We start from the raw sequence: 25,301 nt of genomic DNA on the forward strand, positions 1-25,301 counted from the left end.
CAAGACTTTCTATAATTACAACTACAGCAATGAATTCTGTCACTTCACCAGCAGGAACTTACAGCATGGAGCAGGAGTTTGTTAAGCAGCCATTTCTGATTTGTTTTAGTGACTGCCGGGAGATCCCAAGACATGGAAAGATCTGAAATGATGTGCTTCTGTTCCGGTGTAAGTTCTTCATGTTCAAGCTAGAATCAAGACCATAAAAGTTATTACGTTTGTCCAAACAGTATTTGCAAGGCAAAGTTTTATATTTAAACTTACGAGTTTTATGATACTCCTGATGTGCAGATCAGGACAGTCTTCTGTAACAACAGTTGCCATTTCAGGGTCCCCATTGAAGAGTACATGAATTACAGCAGGACTTAAACCTGTGACTTGAGGACCATCATGCAGAAAGGTGTGGGCCAACATCCTTTCCTGCAACCTGGAAGAGGTTGCTTTCAATAAGCACCTCAGATGCTGCTGGAACAAGATGGTCAGGTTCACCCTCAAATAGCAGTTCGGCTCATTCCTCCTGTAGTGTACCAAGAGAGAAGGGGATAAAGTCACAAAAAATACACTTAAAAAGAAAAACCATCATATTAACCATATAATAACAGACTTACCAAGATCTAGTCTGAATCCAAACTGGAGTTTGGAAATTGTTGTCAGAAAGTACCGCTTCACTCCCTCTCCGACAGCAACATCACCTGATATAAAATAATAATAACACAGTGGGAAAAAAACAGGTGCTAACTGATACGGGTAACTGGATTATGTAACATTTAAACAGCAAGGGAAAAAATAGTCAATATTCTATTGGCTCTAATTGTATTATAGCATCCTTAATACTGACTCCAGATAACAGGAAAACAGTGTATGGCATATTTTCATTTGTGGTCATTATATAATTTTCTGGATCCCATTTAACAATTCCATATGATAAACTTGAGTGGTATAAACTTTATTGATACATTTATATTACAAACTTTGTATTACTTACCAGCAAGAGTACAATGAAGTGGACATGCCCATTCTTGCTGCTGTTTATAGAACGAGAGGAGTTCCCGTTCCCTGTCCTCTTCAGCGTCCCTTACATCCATCTTCATTCTAAGGGGTTTCCCAGATGCATGCTCCACAACAGAGTCTCTTTGAAAACTTTGGCAGCTTGAGTGGGTTCTTTAATAAGCTTCCATTCTAAACAAAGTTATTTTAGAGAGACGTGAGTTGGCCTGTTACCTGTAAATGCAGATCGCCTCAGTCTACATATGAGGAAAGTTTTGTCCGTGTCACTGACAAACCCATGAGACTCAACATCTTCAGAATCTGTCACATAGCTGAGTTGACAAAACTGCAAAACATTCTGAACAAAAACTAAACAATTGTATTATCGCATTATTTTATCTTACAGAAGTTATTTTTCTATTGACAGAGTTTCATTACCACACAATCTTATAGCAAATGTGATAACACAAACCCCTGTACGTTTCCTCGTGGTCCAACTCCTCATTCGCCATCACTGCTGGTTCTACTGCACTCTGAGCTGATGTTTCTGGCCTCACTGGAACACTGTCGCTGACTGAAGCTGTGTCTTTAGCAATTTCATCATTTTGGCCTCCCTCTTCTTGTCTCTCTGATTCCTGCATGGGTTTCCTTGGAGTTAAAATGAGAAATAATGGTCATACTCACTTATTTGTGTGCACAACATTATAAGAGAGGCATTTTCCTAAAGAAAAACAAATAAGCTACCCTTTTATTTCTTTATGAAGTACATACCCGTTGCAGCTTAGTCTGTGCAGCTTCATCTCTGAAAAGGGAACTTCCTTCTGACAAGTAATGCAGGGGACAGCTGGACCAGAGGCAGGACGTAAGCTCTCCTGACAACAAATAGCTTTTATTAATGATTCAGTCACCAGTAGGCTTTATTTTGATTACGTAGTAAATCTGTAAATGTACATACACAGTCTAAGGGTAGATCTTGTTGAAGTGGACGTGTGTAGATTGTGGCCTGTCCAATCATCGCAGATGGATCTTTGAGACAGGCAAGTGTGTATCCGGTGCTGGGACATTGAAGCAATGTAAGACTTCGACTTCGAGTAGATCCTGTAATTTTTAGCAGTTCGAAGCCTCCCCCTTCTTGAAGCTTTGGAAACACTTCCATTAGTTTATTTGTTATCACCATGGGATCATTATCATTCCCTAACTGTCATTGTTTGTCTGATAAGTATCAGGACTTCCCAGCTTCCCTGAACGCACCTTTTTTTTTCCCCACACTGATTGCTAATGCCCTTCACCTGTACGGCGCCCTTTAAATACTTGCCTGTGACAGCTTCTCTCCGCCAGATCGTCTTGGTTCTTCCCTGCACGCATCCAGCCGTTGTTCTGCCTGTTTGCCTGCCTGCCTATTGTTGACCTTGTTTTTGGACCTGGATCCCCGTCTCAGCCTGCCCCCTGACTGGTAACTCTGTTTGATTATTGGATTTCTGGATTACTGACCTCTGGACTGATTCTTGGATTTGGATTCTGGATCATGGACTTATCTTCTCTGCCCAGACGCACCCGCTTCTGTGGGCTGGAGACCCTGACCCCCGCCAGTTATTCCTCCACTAACCTGTTCTCTATCCAGCAGTTGTCTACCCACTCCAGCGGTCTCCCGTCCGGCCTTTCCGGTCCTGCCAGTTTACTCACCAACTACACTACAGCACCCGGTACGTGAATCTATAATATCCTGCATCATTGTCACGGACTCCCTGCCTTCTAACACCTGTTCTCATACACCCACAGAAGAGCTGACCAAGCGAGACCGGATAGAACACCATTACACATTCTCATTGTTCAAATAAACCATTTTTACCTTTCTCTGGAATACTGATTTATTTGAGTCCAATCTCCCGGTTTGTGACACTAAGAAACAAATTTAAAAAAGGCATAATTTATATTGACTTTTAAAAGTAAGCAAATAAGCTTGTGATAACTATTATTCACATTCTGAAAATCATAATCCACCACTGCTGACTTGAATATGAACCGGAAATATTAGGACTACATTAAAAAATATTGGGTTAAACTACAAATAACTTCAATGAGTTAATATACAATAGTTTTTTTTTTTTTTTTTTTTTTTTTTTTGGTCAATTCCTGGTTTCACACTAACCTGAAAGTGTCACTTTTTGCTCTCCAAGTCCTGAAGCAAGAAGGTCCGCTTTAAGCAATATACTTGGAACTGTATCCGCCCTGTGGTCAGCCAAACAACAGTGTGTGTGTAGCTTGTTCGCCTAACGTGGACTGCGGGCCGTCTCACCACCTTCCTTCTGGCTCCACCGTTATACGGAGCGAAGAGCCTTGCTACCCAGAAAAACGCCACAGCTGGTCACCAGTCAGCTAAAATAGCCTCAACTTCTATCTTGGGATGTCACTGCTAGCTCAATTTATCTAGCCGATTAGCAAACTGGTTTTATGCTTCCATCATTAACAATGAACGTACACATGACGTATAATGAGCCTACCGAACACATTTTCAGCTCAACTCACAAACTGTTATCTAATTTAAACCACACGTGTCCCGTATAATATGTCGACGATTAGCAGCACACCTGGCTAACATGAAATTAGCTTACCTTGGACAGGTGTAGCTGATGAAGCGGCAGGTGTCTGCTGTGGCTGACTGGCTGGAGCTGTAGGAGTTCTATTCAGAGCTTCCGCCATTAAATTTGCTGCTTCTCTCAGCAGCTCCGGCAACTTTTTGACATTTTCTCCACCTCACACGTTGCCTGATTTTTGGCGGTTGCTATTAAAATTTTGGTCTGTGGGTTTGTTTAATAGAGTATCTAAACCAACGTAGAGGTGAATAACGCCACACAGTGTATTAGAATGTGTTCACTAGCTCTGCATTGATCCATTATCTGGAATGTATTTGTCTGGACTTGTGGAAAGAGCAACCAATCAACCAATGCTGACAGATAAAATAAATTCATGACGCTCTGCCACTGCCAAAATCATTAAATCAATAATTAAATAGATAAATGATTAATTAAATAGTGAAATAATGAAATAGATAAATAATTAAATAGTGAAATAATTAATTAAATAGATAAATGATTAATTAAATAGTGAAATAATTAAATAGTGAAATAATGAAATAGATAAATAATTAATTTAATAATGAAATAATTAATTAAATAGATAAATGATTAATTAAATAGTGAAATAATGAAATAGATAAATAATTAATTAAATAGTGAAATAATGAAATAGATAAATAATTAATTAAATAGTGAAATAATGAAATAGATAAATAATTAATTAAATAGTGAAATAATTAATTAAATAGATAAATGATTAATTAAATAGTGAAATAATTAAATAGTGAAATAATGAAATAGATAAATAATTAATTTAATAATGAAATAATTAATTAAATAGATAAATGATTAATTAAATAGTGAAATAATGAAATAGATAAATAATTAATTAAATAGTGAAATAATGAAATAGATAAATAATTAATTAAATAGTGAAATAATTATGTTTTTACATATATTAATTTGTATTTTAATTAATTAATGATACATTTAATTACACATTTATGTATTTAATTATCATTTTAATTATTTGATGGCACATTTAAGTAATTATTGAATGATATATTTAATTAATTCATTGTGTTACTTTACGTCCTCCATACTTTCCAACGATATCTTACACTTCAATGAGACTTCATCCATCGTGTGTAAATCCAGATGCGTAAATGTAGGATCATCCACGCTGTATAAGATCTGTTACGCACGGAGGCACAGCGCACATAGCAACAGCGTTTTTTTGGTTGTTGTTTTTTTTTTCATTTATTTAGAGCCTTGACTCATTTCCAACGAAGAAGACCTCAAAAAATTAAATACACCCCCCTTTATTAGAAGTAATTATAACAGTAAGTCATAACAGTAATTGCAGTACAACAGAGAAGGTACAGAAAATATTCCAAAGGAGTTGGAAGGAACAAATGCCAGGGTGACAGGTTTCATATAAAAATATTGTATACAGTGCAGATTTCAACAGTTTTAAGTGCCGTTTGGTTTTCAGAGTATTTAATTGAAAGAATGTATTGTTTTAAGGTGTTAGAAAAAGCGGCGAAGCATGGCTTTTTACCTGAGTATTTACAACGGTGAATGTGAAATTTTGACATCAAAATTAAGAGGTTTATCAAATAAACTGAGTCACTCTTTTGTAAGCCATTTTCAAAAACACCAAACATTACATTCTTCCAAAACAACACAAAATCTTTTTTAATGTTAGGGTGAATAAAGTCACATAGTTTTTGCCAAAACATTTTAACATCTGGACAGTGCCAAAATAAATGAACAGCAGTTTCAGGACATTCATTACAAAAGCTACAATTTACATCAATATATTTAAATTTATTCTTTATATATGATTTAGCTGGATAGAATTTATGGACAAGTTTAAAAGATATTTTTTTCACTTTATTGGTAATAAGATGTCTGTTAGGTAGCAGCCAGACTCTCTTCCACAGTACATCATCCACAGATGCATTCCAGTGTGAAATAACACGAGGAAGTGTAATAATATCTCTTTGGAACATATTCCTTATTAATCTGTTGTTATTGATGGGTCGCCTGGAAGGACAAACCTTTCCTACAGGTGTGTCCACTGGAGAGACAAGATTTAGGTTGTAAGCGTCAAGCCTTTGATGACATTTAAAAAGCATACACACACCAGAGGGGATGGCTCCAAAGACTTTTGCATAATCTCCAGGAGTCACAGGAATATTGTATTTTTCAAGAAACTCTTCATACGTTAATAACAGACCATCTTTGTTAAATAACTGATCTACCCATTTGATGTTATTTTGAAACCAATATTCCATAAAAAGAGATTTGTGTTTATACAAAATGTCTTTGTTATTCCAAATTAAATAGTTATGGGGTGAAAAATTATGTTTGTAGATGAGACACCATGAGAGAAAGGCCTGGCGATGAAAAGCAGACATTTTAACAGGGATGTTTTCAATGTTTTAATTGCAAACAAGAAGAAAATTAATACCACCTAGTTTGGACAATATATTGTGAGGAATAATATTCCAAATTGAAGTGGGTTTTTTGAAAATTTGTTTAATCCAATTAATCTTAAATGTATTATTTAGAGTCCGAAAATCCAGAAAGTTGAGACCACCATTTTCATGAGGATTCATAATAACAGTCTTCTTCAAATAACGAGTTCTACTTTTCCATACAAAGAGCATTTTGTCAATCTCTTTCAGGGTTTTATCACTGACATGCAGAGCGAGAGCTGTGTATGTTAATCAAGAAATACCCTCTGCTTTAGTAAGAAGTACTCTTCTTCTCAATGACAAGTCTCGTAAGAGCCACTGGTTTAATTTACGCCAGGTTTTTTCTATGTTTGGTTCAAAGTTTGAGGAACTTCTTCTGTTTTGGTCCTTTGTTATTAGAATTCCTAAGTAGTGTACCTCATCTTTAATTGGAATGTTACATGGTGCCAATTTTGTGCAATCTTTAATAGCTAAGCTCGCATTTTTTTATATTTAGACTCAAGCCAGAGGCAACAGAGAATTCTTGAATAACACTGATTGCCAGACGAATTTGATTTTCATTTTTCAAAAATAGTGTGGTTGTCATCTGCCAGCTGTGTTATAATTAGTTCTTTACCAGGAACAGAGATGCCTTCCACAGCACTCATTTGAATATGTTGAGCCACAATCAAAAATAGGTACGGCAGGACAACCCTGTCTAATACCCAGAGACAGAGTAAATCTTGGGGGTGTGCCACCTGGTAGTTTGATAGAGCTATTACTGTTAGTATATAGGGTTTTAATAGCAGAAGAGAAATAGTTACCGATTTCTTTAACGATTGTAGGATGAAGTGGTGCTCCACTGTATCGAAGGCCTTATAGAAGTCTAAGAACAAAATAAAGCCATCAAGATTTAACATTTCAGAGTAATCCAGGATGTCTATAACTATTGTTCGTTATATGTCTTTTAGACATAAAACCAGACTGAGTTTCTTCAATAATTGAGTCCAATACCATTTTCAGCCTTCTGGCAAAAACTATAGCAAATATCTTATAATCGTTATTAAGTAACGTTATTGGACGCCAGTTATCAATAAAGGAAGTGTCCTTGTTGGATTTGGGTATTAAAGTTGTCAAGCCTTGTGTCATGGTTGTGGGAAGTTGTTCCTTATTTATACTTCCTAGAAAGACTTCGAGTAGAAATGGAGCTAATGGGCTTCATGCACGGTGCTGTTTTTTTTACTTCCGGTTCACGACACGCCAGTAAAAACGCTTCCGGTTAACGCTATGGTAACGTTGTGGCTGTAGATTTGAACACTGAGGGAAACAAAGGAATAAGATATTGTTCATATTCGAGACAACAGGTAGTATAGTTGTTTATAGAAGAGTGTATTACTATAATGGTATAATATATAACGTGAGATGAAGCAGGAACACAAGTTTCAGCGGCGTGAAAGGTGGACAGCTGAACACTGCTCCTCCCTCCACCTCCCGCCACAAAAACAGTTTCTTCCCCCCTGCCATCAGGCTTTGGAACTCACCTAAAGACTTACCTGACTAACTGACACAACGCAATTTGTTATATTAGCGACATCAAGCACACAGGAGTTATATTAACACACTCCCCCTCCATTGGTCACTTCAACTTGTACATTTTTATACTACAGACTGCACATTTCATGTAAATACACTACTTTACTTCATCTTATTTTAATGTACATAACTTTTATTTCCACTCTTATATAGTTTTTCAGTCTTAATGTTATATGTTCAGTTGGCTTGTTCATATCTTTATGGTTCATATTTATTTATTTATTTATATGTAGGCACCGTCAAATCACAACAAATTCCTTGGAATGGAAGTTACTTGGCAATAAATCTGATTCTGATTCTGTGTTCCATTGTTACCTCGTCAGCTAAATACAATTCAACCATCAGTTTCCACACGTTTCCCTCGGAGGATCAACAACGGAAGAGATGGATGGTGAACATCAGAAGGGATAATCTCATCATCACTCCACACACCCGTGTATGCAGTCGACACTTTACAGCGCAAGATGTCAAAGAGCCGAGTAAAGAAGGCAAGAGGAGGCGCTGAGACCCGGCGCCGTTCCACTTTTATTTCCGTGGAACAACTTTTCTCTTGGTGAGAGAAGACTTTCTGTGTGGGAACGCACAGCTAGAGAACCAGAGAATGTGGAAACAGGGGAACCAGATTGTGCACACGATCACGACTACTGCGTGGGTCCGGATCCTGCCGTTGTGGACAGTGTGCTGGAGGAAAAGCAGAGGCTACGAGAGGAAGTCGCTCCACTAAGGCAGCAGCTGGAGCAGATGTGTGTCCCAATTCAGGGTCTGCACACTTCGAAGTGCGCAGACTACGTAGGCTACAGAGTGTTCTCCGTAGTCTACACACTTCCAAGTCTTCTTAACGTTCGTGAAATGGGACAGCCTACCTAGTCTACAAGAATTTCCCATAGCAACAACACAGGACGTTGAATCACTTAAACCTCTGAAATTACTCGTAGGAAACATCAGTAGACGCTGAACACGGAGCGGCAACACCGACAGTAAAAAAAAGAAAAACACGGTTTGAGGCTCTGTTGTTTTCCAGCCGGTACACACTTAATTAACCCCTTAAAAGTCATTGAATATCAAATATTACCTAATTTTAATGTCACCATTTAACAAACATGCTTTAAATGTACTTGCTTTTGTAACGTATATACTAAAGTGTAGTTAAAAAAACGTACTTTTTTTTAAATAAAACTTTATTTAAACTTAATACGACTCTTCTGAGGTTGCTGATTCGCCACCGTCCTGTGCGCAATGAATTGTGGGAGAAAAGAGGCCGCGAAGGATGCATCACCAGCAGCCTTCGTTTGAGGCCAAACGAAGTGCGGATTCGAAGGGTGGATTCGGAGGGTCCTTCAAATTCTGTGAATTGGGACAGTACTTCGCGCACCGCGATGACGTATGTGGCCGACGAATCCGCACTTCGAAGTGTGCAGACCCTGAATTGGGACACAGTCACGTTTCGGGATACAGCGATTTGATGGGTCCGATGTGGACATTCGTTTTTTCACCTGGTAAGTACATTTGTTAGTTATCTTATACTTTTAGACCAGTTACATGGAGCCCCTCTTTAGAAATAAAGTGATAATAATAACGATAACAGCAATAATAATAATAATAATAATAATAATAATAATAATACATAGCCACGCTACATAATGCATAGTCTATTCTTCTTAATAATAATAATGTTGTTGATGATGATGATGATAATACAGTGTCACAAGAGGAGCTCCATTATTTTATTTTTTATATTGGTGAAAATTAAAGAGCTGTGTTATAGCACAGGAGATGGTATATTGCTTTCTGCTTATTGCTTACTGTAAACATCTAGCTTACATGTTGTCGACTGTGAGCAGGTCTGATTGTAAGGTCTGACAGCAGCAGGGTGAAAGGGGCTGCCCTGTACTGTGAAAATGTTAAGCATTTATTTCATAAGGTAACCCCTCAGTATAACTGAAGTTTGCAGGAGCTTCACCTGTAGAATCTGCAGGTAGTAAGCAGCCAGGTGGATGATCAGATGCAGATATCTGCTGAGAGTGAAACATCAAGGGGAAATGAGGGGTCGTCTTCTTATATTTGGATAGACTGGTTTACTTGTTAGACTCCATGAACATGGAAATTAAAAACGTATTCTGAAATACAAATTAATAAGACCCCGGTCTAACAGGTGGTTGCTTGTAGCAGGAAGGTTTACTTCAGATCGCAGATGAAGGTCAAGAACACCAAAAGCATCATCAATGGAGAGATACAGCAGGTCCTTCCTCCCCTCTGCTGTCAGACTCCACAATTAGGCCTGTTCACAGCAGTGTTGATGTATTTATATTGTAGTTGTGTATATATATATATATATTTGTATACACAACTTGTTTATCTATTCATATTTGTTTTACTTGTTTACTGTGAAATTGTACAGCTGTCTACAGCACTATGAATTACCCCACTGAGGCATAAATAAATGTCTATCTAAAAAAAATTTACACAGCGTGTGGGGAAAAAAATGACTGAATATCTGACTAATGTAGTTTGGTTAACATTTGTCCTGCTTATGGTAATTTTCAAAATAATAAATAAAACAAAATGGAATGTCCCTCAGGTGAAGTTAGGTCTCCATCTGTTTCCAGGTTTGCATCTTATGACCACCTGATGCGGTTTTGGCAGGTCATTCAACCATCACTGAAATACATGGTCCGAGCGACCAGCTTAACTGCTGATGATGCTGGACGACTGAGTGCTCCCACGGTAGGCCTTATTTGTAATTATGTGATTTTCCAACTAGAGCACAATAAAGTAGTACAGCCAACCATTTATTTCTTATCTTGTGTATTTCACAGGGACAGGCTCTACACCCAATAGATGAGATGTTCCTGTTCCTGAACTACCCGGCCCTTGTACTGAAGCAGAGGGACCTGGCTGACCGCTATCAAATCCACCAATCTACTGTGAGCAGAATAATTCTCACATGGAGCAATTTTTTGCTTTCTGTCCTGGGTGCACAGAGAATCTGGATGACACAAGAGAGGATCCGGGAGTACCTACCTGTAGAGTTCAGAGACTATGCTGACACCACTGTGGTTCTGGACTGCACTGAGCTGAGGTGCCAAACCCCTTCTTCTCCCTTGCTACAGAGTGAGGTCTACTCAAACTACAAGTCCCACTGCACCCTGAAAGGAATGATTGGTATAGCACCACATGGTCCAGTGACCTTTGTTTCTCCCCTCTATGCTGGTTCGATCAGCGACAAGCAGCTGTTTGTGGAATCAGGTCTTTGCAAGCTTCTCCGTCCAGACTCAGCGATCATGGTGGACAGAGGCTTCCTGATGGACAACTGTGTGCCCTGTAAGATGTACAGACCTGCATTTCTTTCAGGAAGACATCAAATGCCTGAGAGTGAGGTCAGGGAAACGCAGGCAATCGCACACCTCAGAGTGCATGTGGAGCGTGTGATTCGAAGATTGAAAGAACACAAGTTATTGGATTCAGTCATTCCTTTGAATATGTTTGGTAACATTAATCAGCTGTACGTTGTTGCATGTCTCCTGCTGAACTACGAAAATGGCCCCTTGGTTAAGGCTTGGGCAAAGTAGAACAATCAAATCTGACATTGCAAGTGATTTTTGTAGAATAGTTAGTCATTGAATGTGATATTGTTATTGCTGTTTTAAACATTTTGATGCAATAAAAAAGGCGATCTCACAGCCTTCCTTTGGGACACAAACGGTGGAATTTTAATTGTTTTGTGTTTGTTTGTTATTTACAAGCAGAGGTGGGTAGAGAAGCCAAAAATTCTGAAATAATAGTACTGTTACATGAGAAAAATATGACTCAAGTAAAAGTCAAAGCTAGTCATCCAAATAATTACTCTAGTTAGACTAAAAAGTACTTATTGAAAAAAACTACTAAAATACTGACAACAACATCAGATATATTCTTTTTAACTAAAAATCAATAACTGAAACAGTGATGAAAAAAAATGAACATGAATAAAACATCCATCACATTAAAACAGTCTCCATAAAACTGACGTAGCCACCAGCACAGTATGTTTGTTTTCTGAGATGGTCATGTGGAAGTCGTGTAACAAAACTGATTCATATTAATAAATGGCCAAAAAATAGAAGCAACGAGTGGAATGCATGCAATTGTAATGGAGTAAAAGTAGTGTTAATTTATAAGTATATTTGAGTGAAAGTAAAAAGCACACCGTTTTAAAACTACTATAAAAAGTACATTTTTTGTAAAAACTTACCCAAGTTAATGTAATGGAGTAAATGTACCACGTTACTACCCACCTCTGTTTACAAGCAGTGCAAGCATCATAATCAGTTTTCTCTTTTATAGCTTGTAGAACTTCATCATCCCTGTAAATCCTCTGAATGAACAGGTCATCCTCAGTGTAGACTACAAAGTCGCACCATTCAAATCCACTTAATAAAAGTTGCCCCTGCACCTGCCAGTAGTAGGCATGTGATTTTTTTAACTGAAGTATGTCATCAGAGACCCTGAGGTAAGTGCAGTCGACATAGCTTCTGACATGAGGATACTTCACCTCTACCAGTCCAAATGCAGGTTCAGCTTTTGGGTCGTAGATCAGACCATCTGGTGAAGCCCCAAGCCACGGCGCATCAGGATGAATGATGAAGCCACATGGGTAGTGGTTGACGTCCCTCGCCAGACAATACTCCTCTATTGCCTTAGGCTCCAGCTCGAGGCCTCTCTTCATGTCGGCAGTTTTGTAGCCTGACTGGGAGATTCGAGGCCAAGCTTTCTGCCGATGACTGTCCTCTCACATGGCAAACTTCTCTGAAGCACATCACATGGATAAACAGTATATAATTAAACAGTACAATTATATATATATATATATAAACACTATACTATTATTAAAACCAAAATGCATAAGGTCTGCTAGGCTGCGGTTTCTAAAAAAGATGTTTATATGAAGGCAAAGTTTTAAAAACAAAATCATATTTAACACAGTTTCTTATTCCGACAGGATCATCATGTTTGTTTACAACTATATATCCTGTTGGGTGAAAAGTGCACATACCTAAATCTAGAGGATGTCGCACGCAGCCTCCTTAAGAGGTGCCATTCCTGCAGAGAGCTTTGCTGCCTTGTGCTCTCCTCAGTTCGGTGGGCCATGTCATGTGATGTTTCCAGAGACATCATGTGGAGTTGCTGATGATGGCTCAGTACAAAGCAGCACTTGGTGGGGCCCAAGAAGTAATTGGAGGGAGGTACAGATGGTCGTGGTGTTGCAGTGGAATGCAAACACGTTTTAGGTGGGCTCCATGCTGGGAGGAGATAGGAGAGGACACTTCCTTCTTGAACTTTGCCAAAGGCACTGTCCACCAGTGGTATAGCCCCTGAAATCCCCACGGTGGTTATAAGTGGAGCAGTGTCCCTTGGCATCTGTTCATAGGCCTCGTTCAGGTGAAGCACAGTCATGTCTGGGAGCTCGCAGGTCCGGTTTGAGGCTGCTTTGTATAAATTACTCCTGCAATTACAACATAGCGTAATTGTTTTACATGTTCAGTCAAATATTTTATGAGATCAATTCAGTATAACCTTCTGACACCAGCGTGAAGCTGGCCCCCCACCCCACGCAAAACACAGTGGAAATGGTCTCGATCGTTTGTGCTGCGTTAGTTTTTAAGATATGACAAGTTTCTTATGGGTCAATCACTGCATTAAACCATTACTGAATTAGTTGATGGAGTGTGTTTTGAAGGGAGCCGTTCTTGCGGTTAATTGGTCATTAATTAGTCCGGCTGATTTTTCCACTCATTCAGTGGCCTCTGCGGAGCACTGTTCTGGTACACGGTGAACTGCCTTTTTTTGGTAAAGATAAAGTGTGACGTTCTTATTTTATGGGTTTTCCTGTTTCAAGACCAAGTTCGTCCATGCAACCAGTGAGTATTTAAATTTTGTTACTTCACCAATGTAATAATGAGTAAACTGCATTTGTTTGGCGTGATATTGCTGCTGTTTCAACAGGGTAGCCAAATTGGGTAGGTGGCTTGGCTCAGGATCTCCAAAATCCATCAGCGTGTTTGCCCGTGATGCCGCCATACATGGGTTCCTTCCTGCCATCACACACTCTGTGGCTACCTGCACACGCAAGTGTCCAGACATAAAGCGCTTGGACTGACCTGTGTGCTTGGATTCATCAGTGTTTTTTATTTTGCACTTTAGGACCATCGGGCTGTTTAGTGCAGGCTCTTTCTCACACTGAATATCTAAATGACTAAGACACTCTTTGCAGTAACCTTTTATAGATATAAAATCTGTTGTCTGTGATGGATAGACCTAGGCTCTCTTAAATACAGATGTTCATGGGCTTTTAACTTCTTTACAAATAAGCTCATTTATAATATGAGTCCAGATGCCAGGCTTCAAAATTCTGTATTCCCTTTTTTTTAGTTGAAGAACCCATGTCCTTATATTCCACATCTTCAGGAATAAACTGCCTCCATTTATCAAATGGAACTTCAAGCTGGAAATCCTTATCTTTTAGTCCAGGAGAAAAACCTGACTCTGATGTTTCTGGGTCACTGCTTTCTGGATCCTTGGTCTGAATACTGAACCCTAAAGCTGACCAGACATCGTATCGGTTTAACTTGACGATGGTATAAAGCGCCTTTGCAGAGATCCTGTTTCCTAGCTGCTCACTCAGCTCTGTCCAGACTCTGGATCTAGGGGTGGCTATGGTTGTCTTTTCCAGGAGTTTGGCCTCTTTTGATGAGCAGAGAACTTCCAGAAGGGAATCTCTGTCTACTGCTGGTTGTTTGGGCATCTAGTTGAAACAGAGATATCTAGTTAGTTTAATCACTTTAATATTTTTTACTAATTTGCATCCAACTTTATTTATCCCTCAATAGAGGAAATTAAATAATACTTACGTCACACTCTTGTATGAGTTATAGTAAACTTTGGTAAATACTATGAAATATTAAACATTGATTTATATTTCATATAACTTAGAAAATACATTTAAGAGGCTTGATTTGGTTGCAGCTAAGGCCTAAATAAACTTAAATGGTTTTGAATTTATTGACTTTATTATGTTATGTACATGCCATCAACAACTTAAAGTTATTACCAAGTATTCTCATTAATCTGTTAAGAATAATTAAGTAATTATTACCAAGTATTCTCATTAATCTGTTAAGAATAATTAAGTAGTTATTACCAAGTATTCTCATTAATCTGTTAAGAATAATTAAGTAGTTATTACCAAGTATTCTCATTAATCTGTTAAGAATAATTAAGTAATTATTACCAAGTATTCTCATTAATCTGTTAAGAATAATTAAGTAATTATTACCAAGTATTCTCATTAATCTGTTAAGAATAATTAAGTAATTATTACCAAGTATTCTCATTAATCTGTTAAGAATAATTAAGTAATTATTACCAAGTATTCTCATTAATCTGTTAAGAATAATTAAGTAATTATTACCAAGTATTCTCATTAATCTGTTAAGAATAATTAAGTAATTATTACCAAGTATTCTCATTAATCTGTTAAGAATAATTAAGTAGTTATTACCAAGTATTCTCATTAATCTGTTAAGAATCTAGTGCAGTCAAATGAAAGAATGAAACATCCAAAGTTGCACATTTTGACAATTTTCAGTCATCTGGGTGTTTTATACTAAATATATGTGAATTCCCAAGAAAATCTAATTGGTTTGTCTTTGTATTCATTAGATAAACCTCTTTTGCATTATGCTAAGTTGCTGCATCTAAATAAGAATAACAGCTCTATAAAGTCTGCACTGTATAAACTGAGAGTATTACCACATTTTACTTACTTCCTTACTTAAGAGACACAAACATGTTTCAGATTTTTACTAAAAACTTTATTGAATCCTGGATTAAAACAAGGAAGAAGCTGGATGATGACATTGTTGATCTTCCAAACACAATTACGTTCCTCTAAAAACACACTACACCATACTTCTCTGTAAAGTGAATTATTTGTCCAGTTTTCTTTATAATAAAATGATGCATATCGGACGAATCACCAACCAGCATTTTCGTGGAGTTTAATGAACGGTTTGACCTTTTAAAATATTACTTAGCCTTTAGAAACCAAAGCGGCACAAACCAACATTTTTTATATCGGTGTTAAGTGTTTATTATTAATGCAGCTGGAATGGTGGGCTTGAGTAATCAGTCTGAGAAAACGCAGTCTGAACACAAGATGCTGCTTTTTATTGCCAGTTGGCATCACCGTCACAGAACATGCTTCGTCTAAACCGTATCACTTCACCTCAGACCCATCACGCTCCCCGAATAACTTTAACTTGTGGTCACCCAAAACAAAAATTAATCTCTTCTTCCATTCTTCCCACACTATAAATTAAACGTCCTAATTTCAAAAGTGACTCGTACAAAAAAACTCACATTTTATTTCAGCACAAACCAGCACAAACGATCGAGACCATTTTTGTTCGATTTGGACAATGTGGGGGGGCTGGGTGAACTTAGGTTGACCTTAAAAACATGTTTTAATATCTTAAAATCTAAAGCAGCACAAACGAAGGTTTTTCCTGCACAAACCAGCACAAACGATCGAGACCATTTCCACTGTGTTGGGGTGGGGGGCCAGCTTCACGCTGGTCCTTCTGACCTGCCAAACTTTGGAGTAGACTTTATTCTTAAGAAGTTGTTCACGCTGCTTGTTGGTTTGGTATCATCTATCATGTACTATGTACTCACTGCATCTATGCCTTCTCTTCTCTTCTCTTAACAGCTGTTAACAAGCTGTGTGCGTTAAGAAGAAGAGTGTGCATGTGTGCATGCTTATAAAGGGAAATTCAATGAAACAGACAAAGGAAAATAAATGAACTATTCTATGTGTAATGTATTACCGGATTCCTTCAGCCAGTCTTCTTTCTTTGGGTCTTGCTGATACTATCACCATCTGATTGGTCGGACCAGGTTTGAAGCCCTGTAAAGAAATGTAAAAGTTAAAGATGAGGTTTTTCTATGTGTGTAACTAACAACATTATGTTAAAAAATTTGGATTTTTCACCTGAGTACGAGGTTTGTGCCACTGCTGTTCAGAATGTGTGCAGCTTTGTGTTGGGGGTACAGCTGTAAGTCCCTTCTGGCTGTAATCAGCAGACTGATACAGCAAGGCTGCAACATGACTGCACAGGGCAAGCCCAGCAACACATGAACACTGGTACGTCAGCAGCTCAACAGGTTTAGTGTCTTTGAGAACCACCTGTAAAAGAAGTTGATAGAAACAGTACCATGTGAAGTGTTTTTATATCCATGCAGTGAATGATAGCCCTAAAACTGGTATGACTTATAAAAACACAGCAACTAAAGTTGTTAAACTTGTTATATGTTTTAGCCAAATATTCTTATATGTTAAAATACTGAATAGACATAAAATACTGAATTATTTTTGTCTAGTGTGCATTTCTGTAGTACCATTAACCTGCCAGGGGGTCTACAGATGAAATTAGCCTTGAGCTATATTTACATTTGACTGAATGTTCATTAATATGCATCGTTTCCCCTTATTTCGTCTAAATGAAAAAAAAAAAACTCCTGACAATAAATGTAGAGCTACATAGTTCCCATCACATTAATAAACCAGAGTAGAAAATGCCTCTGAACGACAGACATTAACAGCAAAAATTACAGCAGCATCAAAACCCAGGACTGCAACTAACTGCCGTTTGAGGTGATATTTAATAAGTAAATTCTTCCCGCTGCTCCCATTTCCCTACACTCAATGAATGCGGCTTCTGGCTCTTTTTCATGGATCTGAAGCACTTTGCCCTCACTGTCACTTCTGTCTCACTCTTGTGGGAAACTGAGGAAGAGAAGCAGTAGTGACTTATTAGCAAATGGTGCTAACCAAAGAACAGTGTGTCTCAAACCGCGCACTTACATGAGTGCACTGGAAGGTAGTGCGTAGTGCGCACTAAGCACTACCTTCTGTAGTGCACACTATCGTGGGTAAGTCCTGATCCAAATTGAGCACTAACGTTTTGCACTTACCGGTAGTGACGTACCAGCTTAGCAGCGCCGCTCTGTTAATATACTTTTTTTTTCTTCCAAAATCCAAAATCACGTCAACATACGTGTTTGCATGTCATACTTTTATGCTAAAACAGCTTTTAAATAAGCAAAGATATCTTAACTGAATTAAAGTACTTTACATTATACATTTGTTTTCATTGGTGTTTACACTGATACGTTCACGTCTGCAACAGGAAACCGATTATACTAGAAATCATCATTTAAAATATGAAATGCAGTAATGAAGACGCTAAAACAGGGATGCAGAAAACATTTTATTTAAAATTTTTATTAAAACATTTCTCTCTTGCCACCTCCTCTTCTCCACAGCAGCGTCCAAGCCCGCAGGTGGTAAATGCCTCAGTGCCACTGCTGGCTCGGTAGTTTGATGCCACAGTGAGCTACGGTGAACACAGAATGGCAGTTTATATAAAAGCAAGCAGTATTATGTACTTTATGGGTACTTTGTACATCACTTTAGATAAGCGTCTGCAATCAGCGATGGCTTCGTCAGCGGTACCATGGAAACGGGCCGGTTCTCTAACCAGCTGTGTTTCCTAATCAGTTTTCAGATCAGGGACCATTTCGTTTACGCCAGAGACCCCGCAGTGCTTAATCTGGAGGTTCAGCAATCATGAATAAACATACGGAACCTAAAGCATTAATAATTTTTAACACTTATAGCCCATCTAGATCCGCGAAATCGACTATAAAACTGCTAACATTTACGTTGCTAACTCTACTGCAGCCTCCAACAAATGATCAGATCCATAACTGTCATCAGGGATAGAAGAGATAAGAAGCATGCTGCAGTTTATATTAGAATTATGATCAAATATCTTCATACTTACAACAGTAGAAAACAGCCTCCGCCTACATCGGTACCGCTGAGTCGGTGGCTGCAAGCTCTGAAAAACTGGTTGAAAGTCCCTCCCCTTCCGCTACGTCAGCAAGATGGCGTCCGTTTAGTGCGTGTAGTGTCCATCGTTTCGCACTAGATTTTTGGCCGAGTTTAGGGCAGCATCCGGGTACTTTCAGTGCACTGAGCTTTTACTGAAATTTCTGTGTCAGCGCACTAAGCACTTAAATGTAGTGTTCGAAATATAGAAGTGCGCGGTTTGGGACACACCCACAATATAAGTGGCAACGCATTACTATATGTCAAAAACAGACCAAATATATTTCTGTGTAAAATGCGAGCTTAATATTTACTGTTCTTACTACACGGTGTCCTAATCACATTAACACGTTGACTAGCTGCCTGTCTTCTTATGATGCTACCTTCGAGCTACCACTGTTAGCGAAACACTTACCTTCATAATCGTGTATAAAGTCGGTGATAAACAACTTAAAGCCTTTAATCCGCTTGCTTGCGGACGTCGCCGTATGCTTCTGGAAAATCCTGTGGACATCGTCCACGTTGATGGAGGCAAGTCTTGAAGACAACGGGTAAAAAACACCATATTCACCGCTTTGGCAGCTGTCAACCGGAAGTAGTTGGGCTGGCTTATCGTGACCCGGAAGAGACTGCGCATAAAGCCCATTGCGTACGTGTCAGAGCAGGTCTGCCACTCCGCGCCCACACCTGTTACACCACCAACGTTTGAGCAGCTGCACAAAATGGACAACGGTGAGGATGGCGCTCAGTCACAGGAGCAGTCTGTTGGGGAGCTGCACCCATGGCCTTATTTGAAAGAGCTTTTTGAGTTTGTTGGTGCTAAAAGCAACTCCTGGCGAATGCGTTGTATCTTGTGCAAACCAAAACCCCAGGAAATATTGGCGTTCAAGAACAGTCCGTCAAACCTCAGGAAAGACATTAAGGTAAGTCATTAGCGCTAGCTACGTGTTAGCTAGTTAGCTAAGCTAACATTAGACCGCTCATCTGAACACCTAACATCTTAGTGTGCAGACGTTATTGCTATTAGAATTCATGTTCTTGCTCTTAGGGATACAAACATTGTCTGGGGAAATGGTTTTAGGTGGTGCTGCTGTTACAATTCAAAAAAGCCAAACAGTACTGTTAACAGCAGTAAAGTTATAGTGAAACCCGGGGGGGTCTTTTTCATTTTATGAAGTCAAATGTTAATCTGTATAATTTACTTAAATGCACATTTTGTATTGAATCACATTTTTTATCAGAAAAACTATCTGACCCATGACTCATAGATTAAAAAAATCAGCGCCCCCATTTGAGAGCCAGATCAAAATGGTTGTGTGCACCGCTGGTGATGATATAAGGCTAACATTATAAGCTAAAGGCAATGCTGCCCTGACAAACATTTGTATCACTTGACTCTCTTTGTATCACATGGCTCTCCTACATTTGCCCCTCTAGAGAAAGCACGAGAGATACCTGGAGAAGTACACCAAGCTAGCTATTCAGAAAAGGAAGCACGAGGAAGATCCGAATGACCAAGCAACACCCAAGCAGCTGAAACTGTGGGATACACCTCGTGTAACACAGAAAGGTGTGGATGAGCGTCTTGTTGATTTTGTGGTTAATGACCTGCAGCCTCTGAGTGTTGTAGAAGAACAGGGTTTTCAACGTCTAATTAAATACCTCCAGCCCGACGCATCTGCCATGGTTCGCAATACCATGAAGAGCAGAACTGACAAAGCAACTACAGAGATGAAAGAGAATCTCAAGGCGGCGATGCATGATGTGGAGATCATAGGGACCACCACTGACTGCTGGACAGCAAACAGAAAGGGCTTCATCGGTGTCACAGCCCACCGGGTACATCCTACAAGTCTGCAGCGGTGCTCTGCTGCACTAGCATGCAAGCAGCTGAAAGGACCACACAACTTCACTGCACTTGCAGATGCTCTGACTAAGATCCATACAGGTATGTAGGCTATTGGTAGGTTTAGTAGCATTTTCTTTGAGTCCAATCCAGTTTAAATATTTAGGCTTGTTGTCACATCTGCATTCATTCATTAATTTTAATACTTGACATACTTAACTCTGAATATCTGGATTCTTAACTGTTAATGTGTGCAATCATCAAATTTCCTGTGGTGTCGTATCGGTATGCCTTTTTTTTAACCCGTCTGTCTGTCTAGAGTTCAACATCAGAGACAAGATTGTGCGTACAACGACAGATAGTGGGTCCAATTTTCTGAAAGCCTTCAGAGTGTACGGTGTCGATGATGAAAACAACAAAGCAGAACCATTCGGGGCAGAGCCAGATGAATCAGGTGAGTGTTGCATCATATTGGTTTGTGAAGATGACATAACTACTAAGTGTTTGGATATCTTGAAAAACACCCTTGAATGCTAATTAATATTTTATTAATAAGGAGAGGAGGATGGTGAAGAGATCACGATGGAGGCTGTTGAAGCCGGCCCCTTGCTGGAGCAGGATGATGGCCTGGAATACCAACTGCCAAAGCACCATCGCTGTGCCTGTCATCTTCTGAACCTGGTGGATGATTGATCGAGTTTATGGATCCAAGGGATGACATGTAAGTTTGAACACTTATTCTCAACACGGTCCTTTGATATTCGCAGGTGGCAACAGTTGATGTCCAAGCAGTGAATGAAGACCGGATCTACATAAAGCTCTCTCGCTCATCGTTTGCAAAGTGCCAGGCTCTCTGGAACAAGAGCAGCAGATCCACCTCAGCTACAGAGATGATTGAAGAACACTGCAGACTCCAGCTCCTGAGGCCTTGTGAAACAAGGTACACTTTGCATTTTGAGACGTGTTCAACCCTTTCAATCTGTTTCAGATGTAAAGCGCTATACAAATATAATGTACCCCCTTTTTTATTGTTACAAGGTGGAATTCTCTCTTCTATGCTGTTGAGAGGATTGTACGGATTGTGAAAGAACAAGGAGAAGCAGCCATTGCAGCGATCTGCAGCACGCTGAAGATTCCGATGTAAGTTTACTTTGCACTACCACTAGGGCTGCACAATATATCGTTTGAGCATCATCGCAATATATTTGTGCGCAATAGTAACATCGCAGGTCAAATCGCAACGTAGGAGGCAAATTAACTTGTGTGTTCTTATCTAATTTCAAAGGTACCTGACATACATTGTCACAGTGATCCACCACTCACTTACTTAGTTTGGCGAAGAACAAACTTTTTGTGGTAAAACACAATTCACATTTGTACATAATAAAACAAAACGTACTTAGGTCCTAGCAGATTAAAAGCAGGCAATGAGAAATAACAATACGAACAACTAACAGAAAAAAAAACAGACTTGCAACATTTAGAAAGTTAAGATCAGTGCAGGTTCATTGTCAACAAGATGGCAGAACTTAAAGTGCTGTTCAAGTCATCTGCTGAAATTCTTGTATCTTTTCATATTGAAATATATATCGCAATGTATATCGCAGGGTTGGAAAATATTATAATGCCAGTTTCTTCCAATACCGTGCAGCCCTAATTACCACCTAACTGTAGGGTCGGCTGGTGTAAGTAAATGTGTAAGAGATCATCAACAAGAGCAGCTAGCTTCTTTATTCACCATCTTTTCAGGTGATATATTCTTCCCTGCTGTTCTACCAACACTAAAGGTGATGACCTGCAGTGCTAACTTATAGTGCCGCCTAGTGGCCTAACAGGGAGTAGAACTAAGTAATAATGCTATAATGCACTTGCAAAGAACACAGCACAAACTTTGCATAGTTTTAGGTGTTGTGGGCATGTAATGTTTGACTGTTTAGACACTGATGGTTTTGTGTATCTGTATGTTTCTCAGGTTCAGCTTTTCTCAGAATATGCAAAGACCATGAGCCCAGTTGCAAAAGCAGTTGATGTTCTTCAGGGTGAGGCAAACGTGCAGATAGGGTGGCTTGTACCCACCATCACACTGCTCAAGTCCAAGCTCCAGAACCTTCACACCACCTCCAAGTACTGTGGGCCATTGGTGGATGCTCTTCAAGCAGGGCTTGAACGTCGCTTTGGAGAGACGCTTGCTGATCCAGAGCTGATTGCTGCTGCCATTCTTGTCCCCAAGTTCAGGACACGCTGGACTACTGATGAAGGCATCATTAAATGTGGTATGTGCTGCTTTCTTTTAGGGGCGTCCCGAATCCCGATACAACTTTTTCACTTCTGATACAATACCGATATCACAGCCTTCAGGATTGATCGATACTGATATCAGTCCGATAAGATATCAACATAAATCATACACACTTTTACCCGTTTTGTAGTGTGGAATATGTGAACGGCATGATCAAGTGATATTACTCAAACATAGAACAATATTTAGCAACAGTAAGCATGAGGGAAAAAAACTGACCAATTTATTATTAACCATTTATTATTAACCAAACGCATGCTGCATCCGAGCGCTGCTGGAAAGAATTGCTAGACCAGAATTCAGGGTGGAGTGGACTGCTTATATATCGGAGATTTTTGATGCAGTCCGATATAATCCGATTATTTTTTGCAGATATCAGACCTATTTCCGATATCGTATCAGGACACCCCTATTTTCTTTTATTGTATTGTTATTTTTTTTAAATTATGTTTAATATTCTTAACACCCTAAAACTCACTCCCCTCACATCTATATGTACATTCAACCAAAGTGGATATAAATATGGTATAAATTCCACTTATAACCCCACAACCCTTCCCTACCTCCTTCTCCACACCTCCATCCATAGTCCTTCATTTCCTTGCCCTCCCTTGCTCAGTCCCTCCCTCTTCTGTCCATCCCCTTCTCTTGTATTCTAATTTTGTTTCTTCATTTGGTTTTATATCCCCCATAGGCCTCGACTACATCAAAACCCACCTGAAGGAGCAGAGTAGTGCAGCACAGTCAGGTGACTCTCTGTCGTCAGCAGAAGAGGAGGACTTCTTTTTGTCAATCAAGCAGACAGATCAACGGGACGGTAACACCAGACAACTAGAGTCCTACCTGGCCAGTCCAACTGATACCATGGACATCCTAAAAACATTTCCATCTGTGTGCCACCTGTCTCTTAAGCTCAACACACCACTACCTGCCTCAGCTGCCTGTGAGAGGCTTTTTAGCACAGCAGGAATGATTTTTAGACCCAAGAGGGCTAAGCTGCTTTCTGAGAACTTGGAAAACCTGCTTCTCATGAAGCTCAACAAAAGGTTTTGTTAAATTTGTTTTGTTTACCATGCCTTCACATTAAACTCGCATAGAGGGATGGAGTGATGCAGTGCAGAGGTGGAGAGGTGGTTTAGTGTTGTGTAGGTGTAAACATGAGTAACATATGAGGAGCACAAGTGTTGTCTTTAATGTGAAGGGTTTTTCATTGATCTTCACTGCATGCATGGTGTGCAACTTTTTCTTTTTTCCATTTTCAATTTCTTTGGCAGGAAGATTTCACAGTGTTTATTGTACTGGAAAATAGCCAGAGAAGCTTATTTTCATCTGTAGTTCCTGGGTGTGCCACGTACAAAAACACACCTGTACAGTGTTAAACATTTGTTACCTGATGTATTAAAAAAGTGCTATTAAATAAAGTTGCTTGAGAGTTGGGCCTTAAACATGATTTGTGACAGTTTACATTGAGATACTAGACAGCGGTGATTGTTGAAACAATAACATTGCTAAAGTAGAATCCATATAAATTATTCTGTGTTTAATAGCTTTGCAGAAAGTGAATCATGCAATAGAAATACTTTTTACTTTTAAAAATACTTTTGAGTACATTTCAGAGCCTGTACTTTTTACTTTTACTTGAGTAGATATTTGGATCAGTACTTTTTACTTTTACTTAAGTTGTTTTTTTACATTTGTATTTTACTTCTACTCAAGTAAGAAATGCGGGTACTTTTGCCATCTCTGCTTAGAATTCATTGGTTGGATCATACACACACACACACACCAATTGTCAGATCAGAATTAGTTCAGATTGACGAGGTGAAAACCAAATCATCCCACTCCTCATCCTTCAACGCTTACATTCATGTTTCAGATGTTGTGGCTGTAGGTGAGATGGCTAAAGTGTTAATACTTGCACATCAAGCATATATTGTCATTTATTTCACCACATTTTTCCTTTGATTGGTTACAGTGGTCATACTGGTGACATCCCTGGTCCTAGCATATCTTACAACAATACTAATACCTTTACTTTCTCATTACAGGTATTGGCCATATTTGCAGAAGATGTGTGAAAAGTTCCCTGAGCTTCAGCCTCTTACAGAGATGAAGCCTTTTCTCTCTGTAACGCATGCTAAGCCTCTCACTGGCAAATGTGAGTTACAGTGGCAAGTTAAATGTTTGGTTCACACTGTCTTTCAAACACATTGCTGCCTTCTCTTACGCATAACGCATAGCACCATATTCATTTTTTTAGGCACATTTCTTCATTGGGACGTAAACCGTAGTCCATGTTAGTAACATCATTTAGTTCATTACATGCAGTCCTACTGAGACATTGTCTAGAGATACACTTGCTTTAAACCACACAGTTGTGTGTGCATGTAATCAGCATCCACATAGTTGTGTAAGAAATGTTATCTAATGTGGTAAAAAGCAAGTTTATACATGCCGCTTGGCATTCTGAACGATGGACTTTTAATATGACATGGATCTAAATACAGTCCAAACATGAGTTTAAAGTAGTCCTTGAGCAGACTTTTAAATATTAGCTGGGTCTACATATAAGAACATAAATACAGAAACACATCTGATAAACTACAGT

At 39.0% G+C, this 25,301-nt stretch overlaps 1 protein-coding gene and 2 long non-coding RNA genes across 4 annotated transcripts; 1 reads left to right on the forward strand and 2 right to left on the reverse strand.

The window, feature by feature from the left end:
* Positions 1-1,615: 1,615 nt before the first annotated feature.
* LOC121631784 lies at positions 1,616-2,028 on the reverse strand. 2 transcript variants are annotated; one of them, XR_006008794.1, is made up of 3 exons: positions 1,943-2,028; positions 1,759-1,859; positions 1,616-1,635 (listed from the first exon to the last, which is right to left on the reverse strand). It is a non-coding gene; the product is annotated as an uncharacterized LOC121631784 (long non-coding RNA). The 2 variants fall into 2 exon arrangements; XR_006008793.1 differs by having other exon boundaries at positions 1,621-1,635; positions 1,732-1,859.
* Positions 2,029-10,206: 8,178 nt separating this feature from the next.
* Positions 10,207-11,332, forward strand: LOC121631781. The gene is made up of 2 exons (XM_041972853.1): positions 10,207-10,342; positions 10,435-11,332. The coding sequence occupies exons 1-2, from the start codon at positions 10,247-10,249 to the stop codon at positions 11,185-11,187; spliced, it is 849 nt and encodes a 282-aa protein (XP_041828787.1). The 5' UTR covers positions 10,207-10,246; the 3' UTR covers positions 11,188-11,332.
* Positions 11,333-13,047: 1,715 nt separating this feature from the next.
* On the reverse strand, positions 13,048-16,681 carry LOC121631783. The gene is made up of 3 exons (XR_006008792.1): positions 16,647-16,681; positions 16,483-16,562; positions 13,048-13,100 (listed from the first exon to the last, which is right to left on the reverse strand). It is a non-coding gene; the product is annotated as an uncharacterized LOC121631783 (long non-coding RNA).
* Between the last annotated feature and the right edge of the window lie 8,620 nt (positions 16,682-25,301).

Source organism: Melanotaenia boesemani, chromosome 20 (genome assembly GCF_017639745.1).
Source record: "Melanotaenia boesemani isolate fMelBoe1 chromosome 20, fMelBoe1.pri, whole genome shotgun sequence".
Taxonomy (NCBI): domain Eukaryota; kingdom Metazoa; phylum Chordata; class Actinopteri; order Atheriniformes; family Melanotaeniidae; genus Melanotaenia; species Melanotaenia boesemani.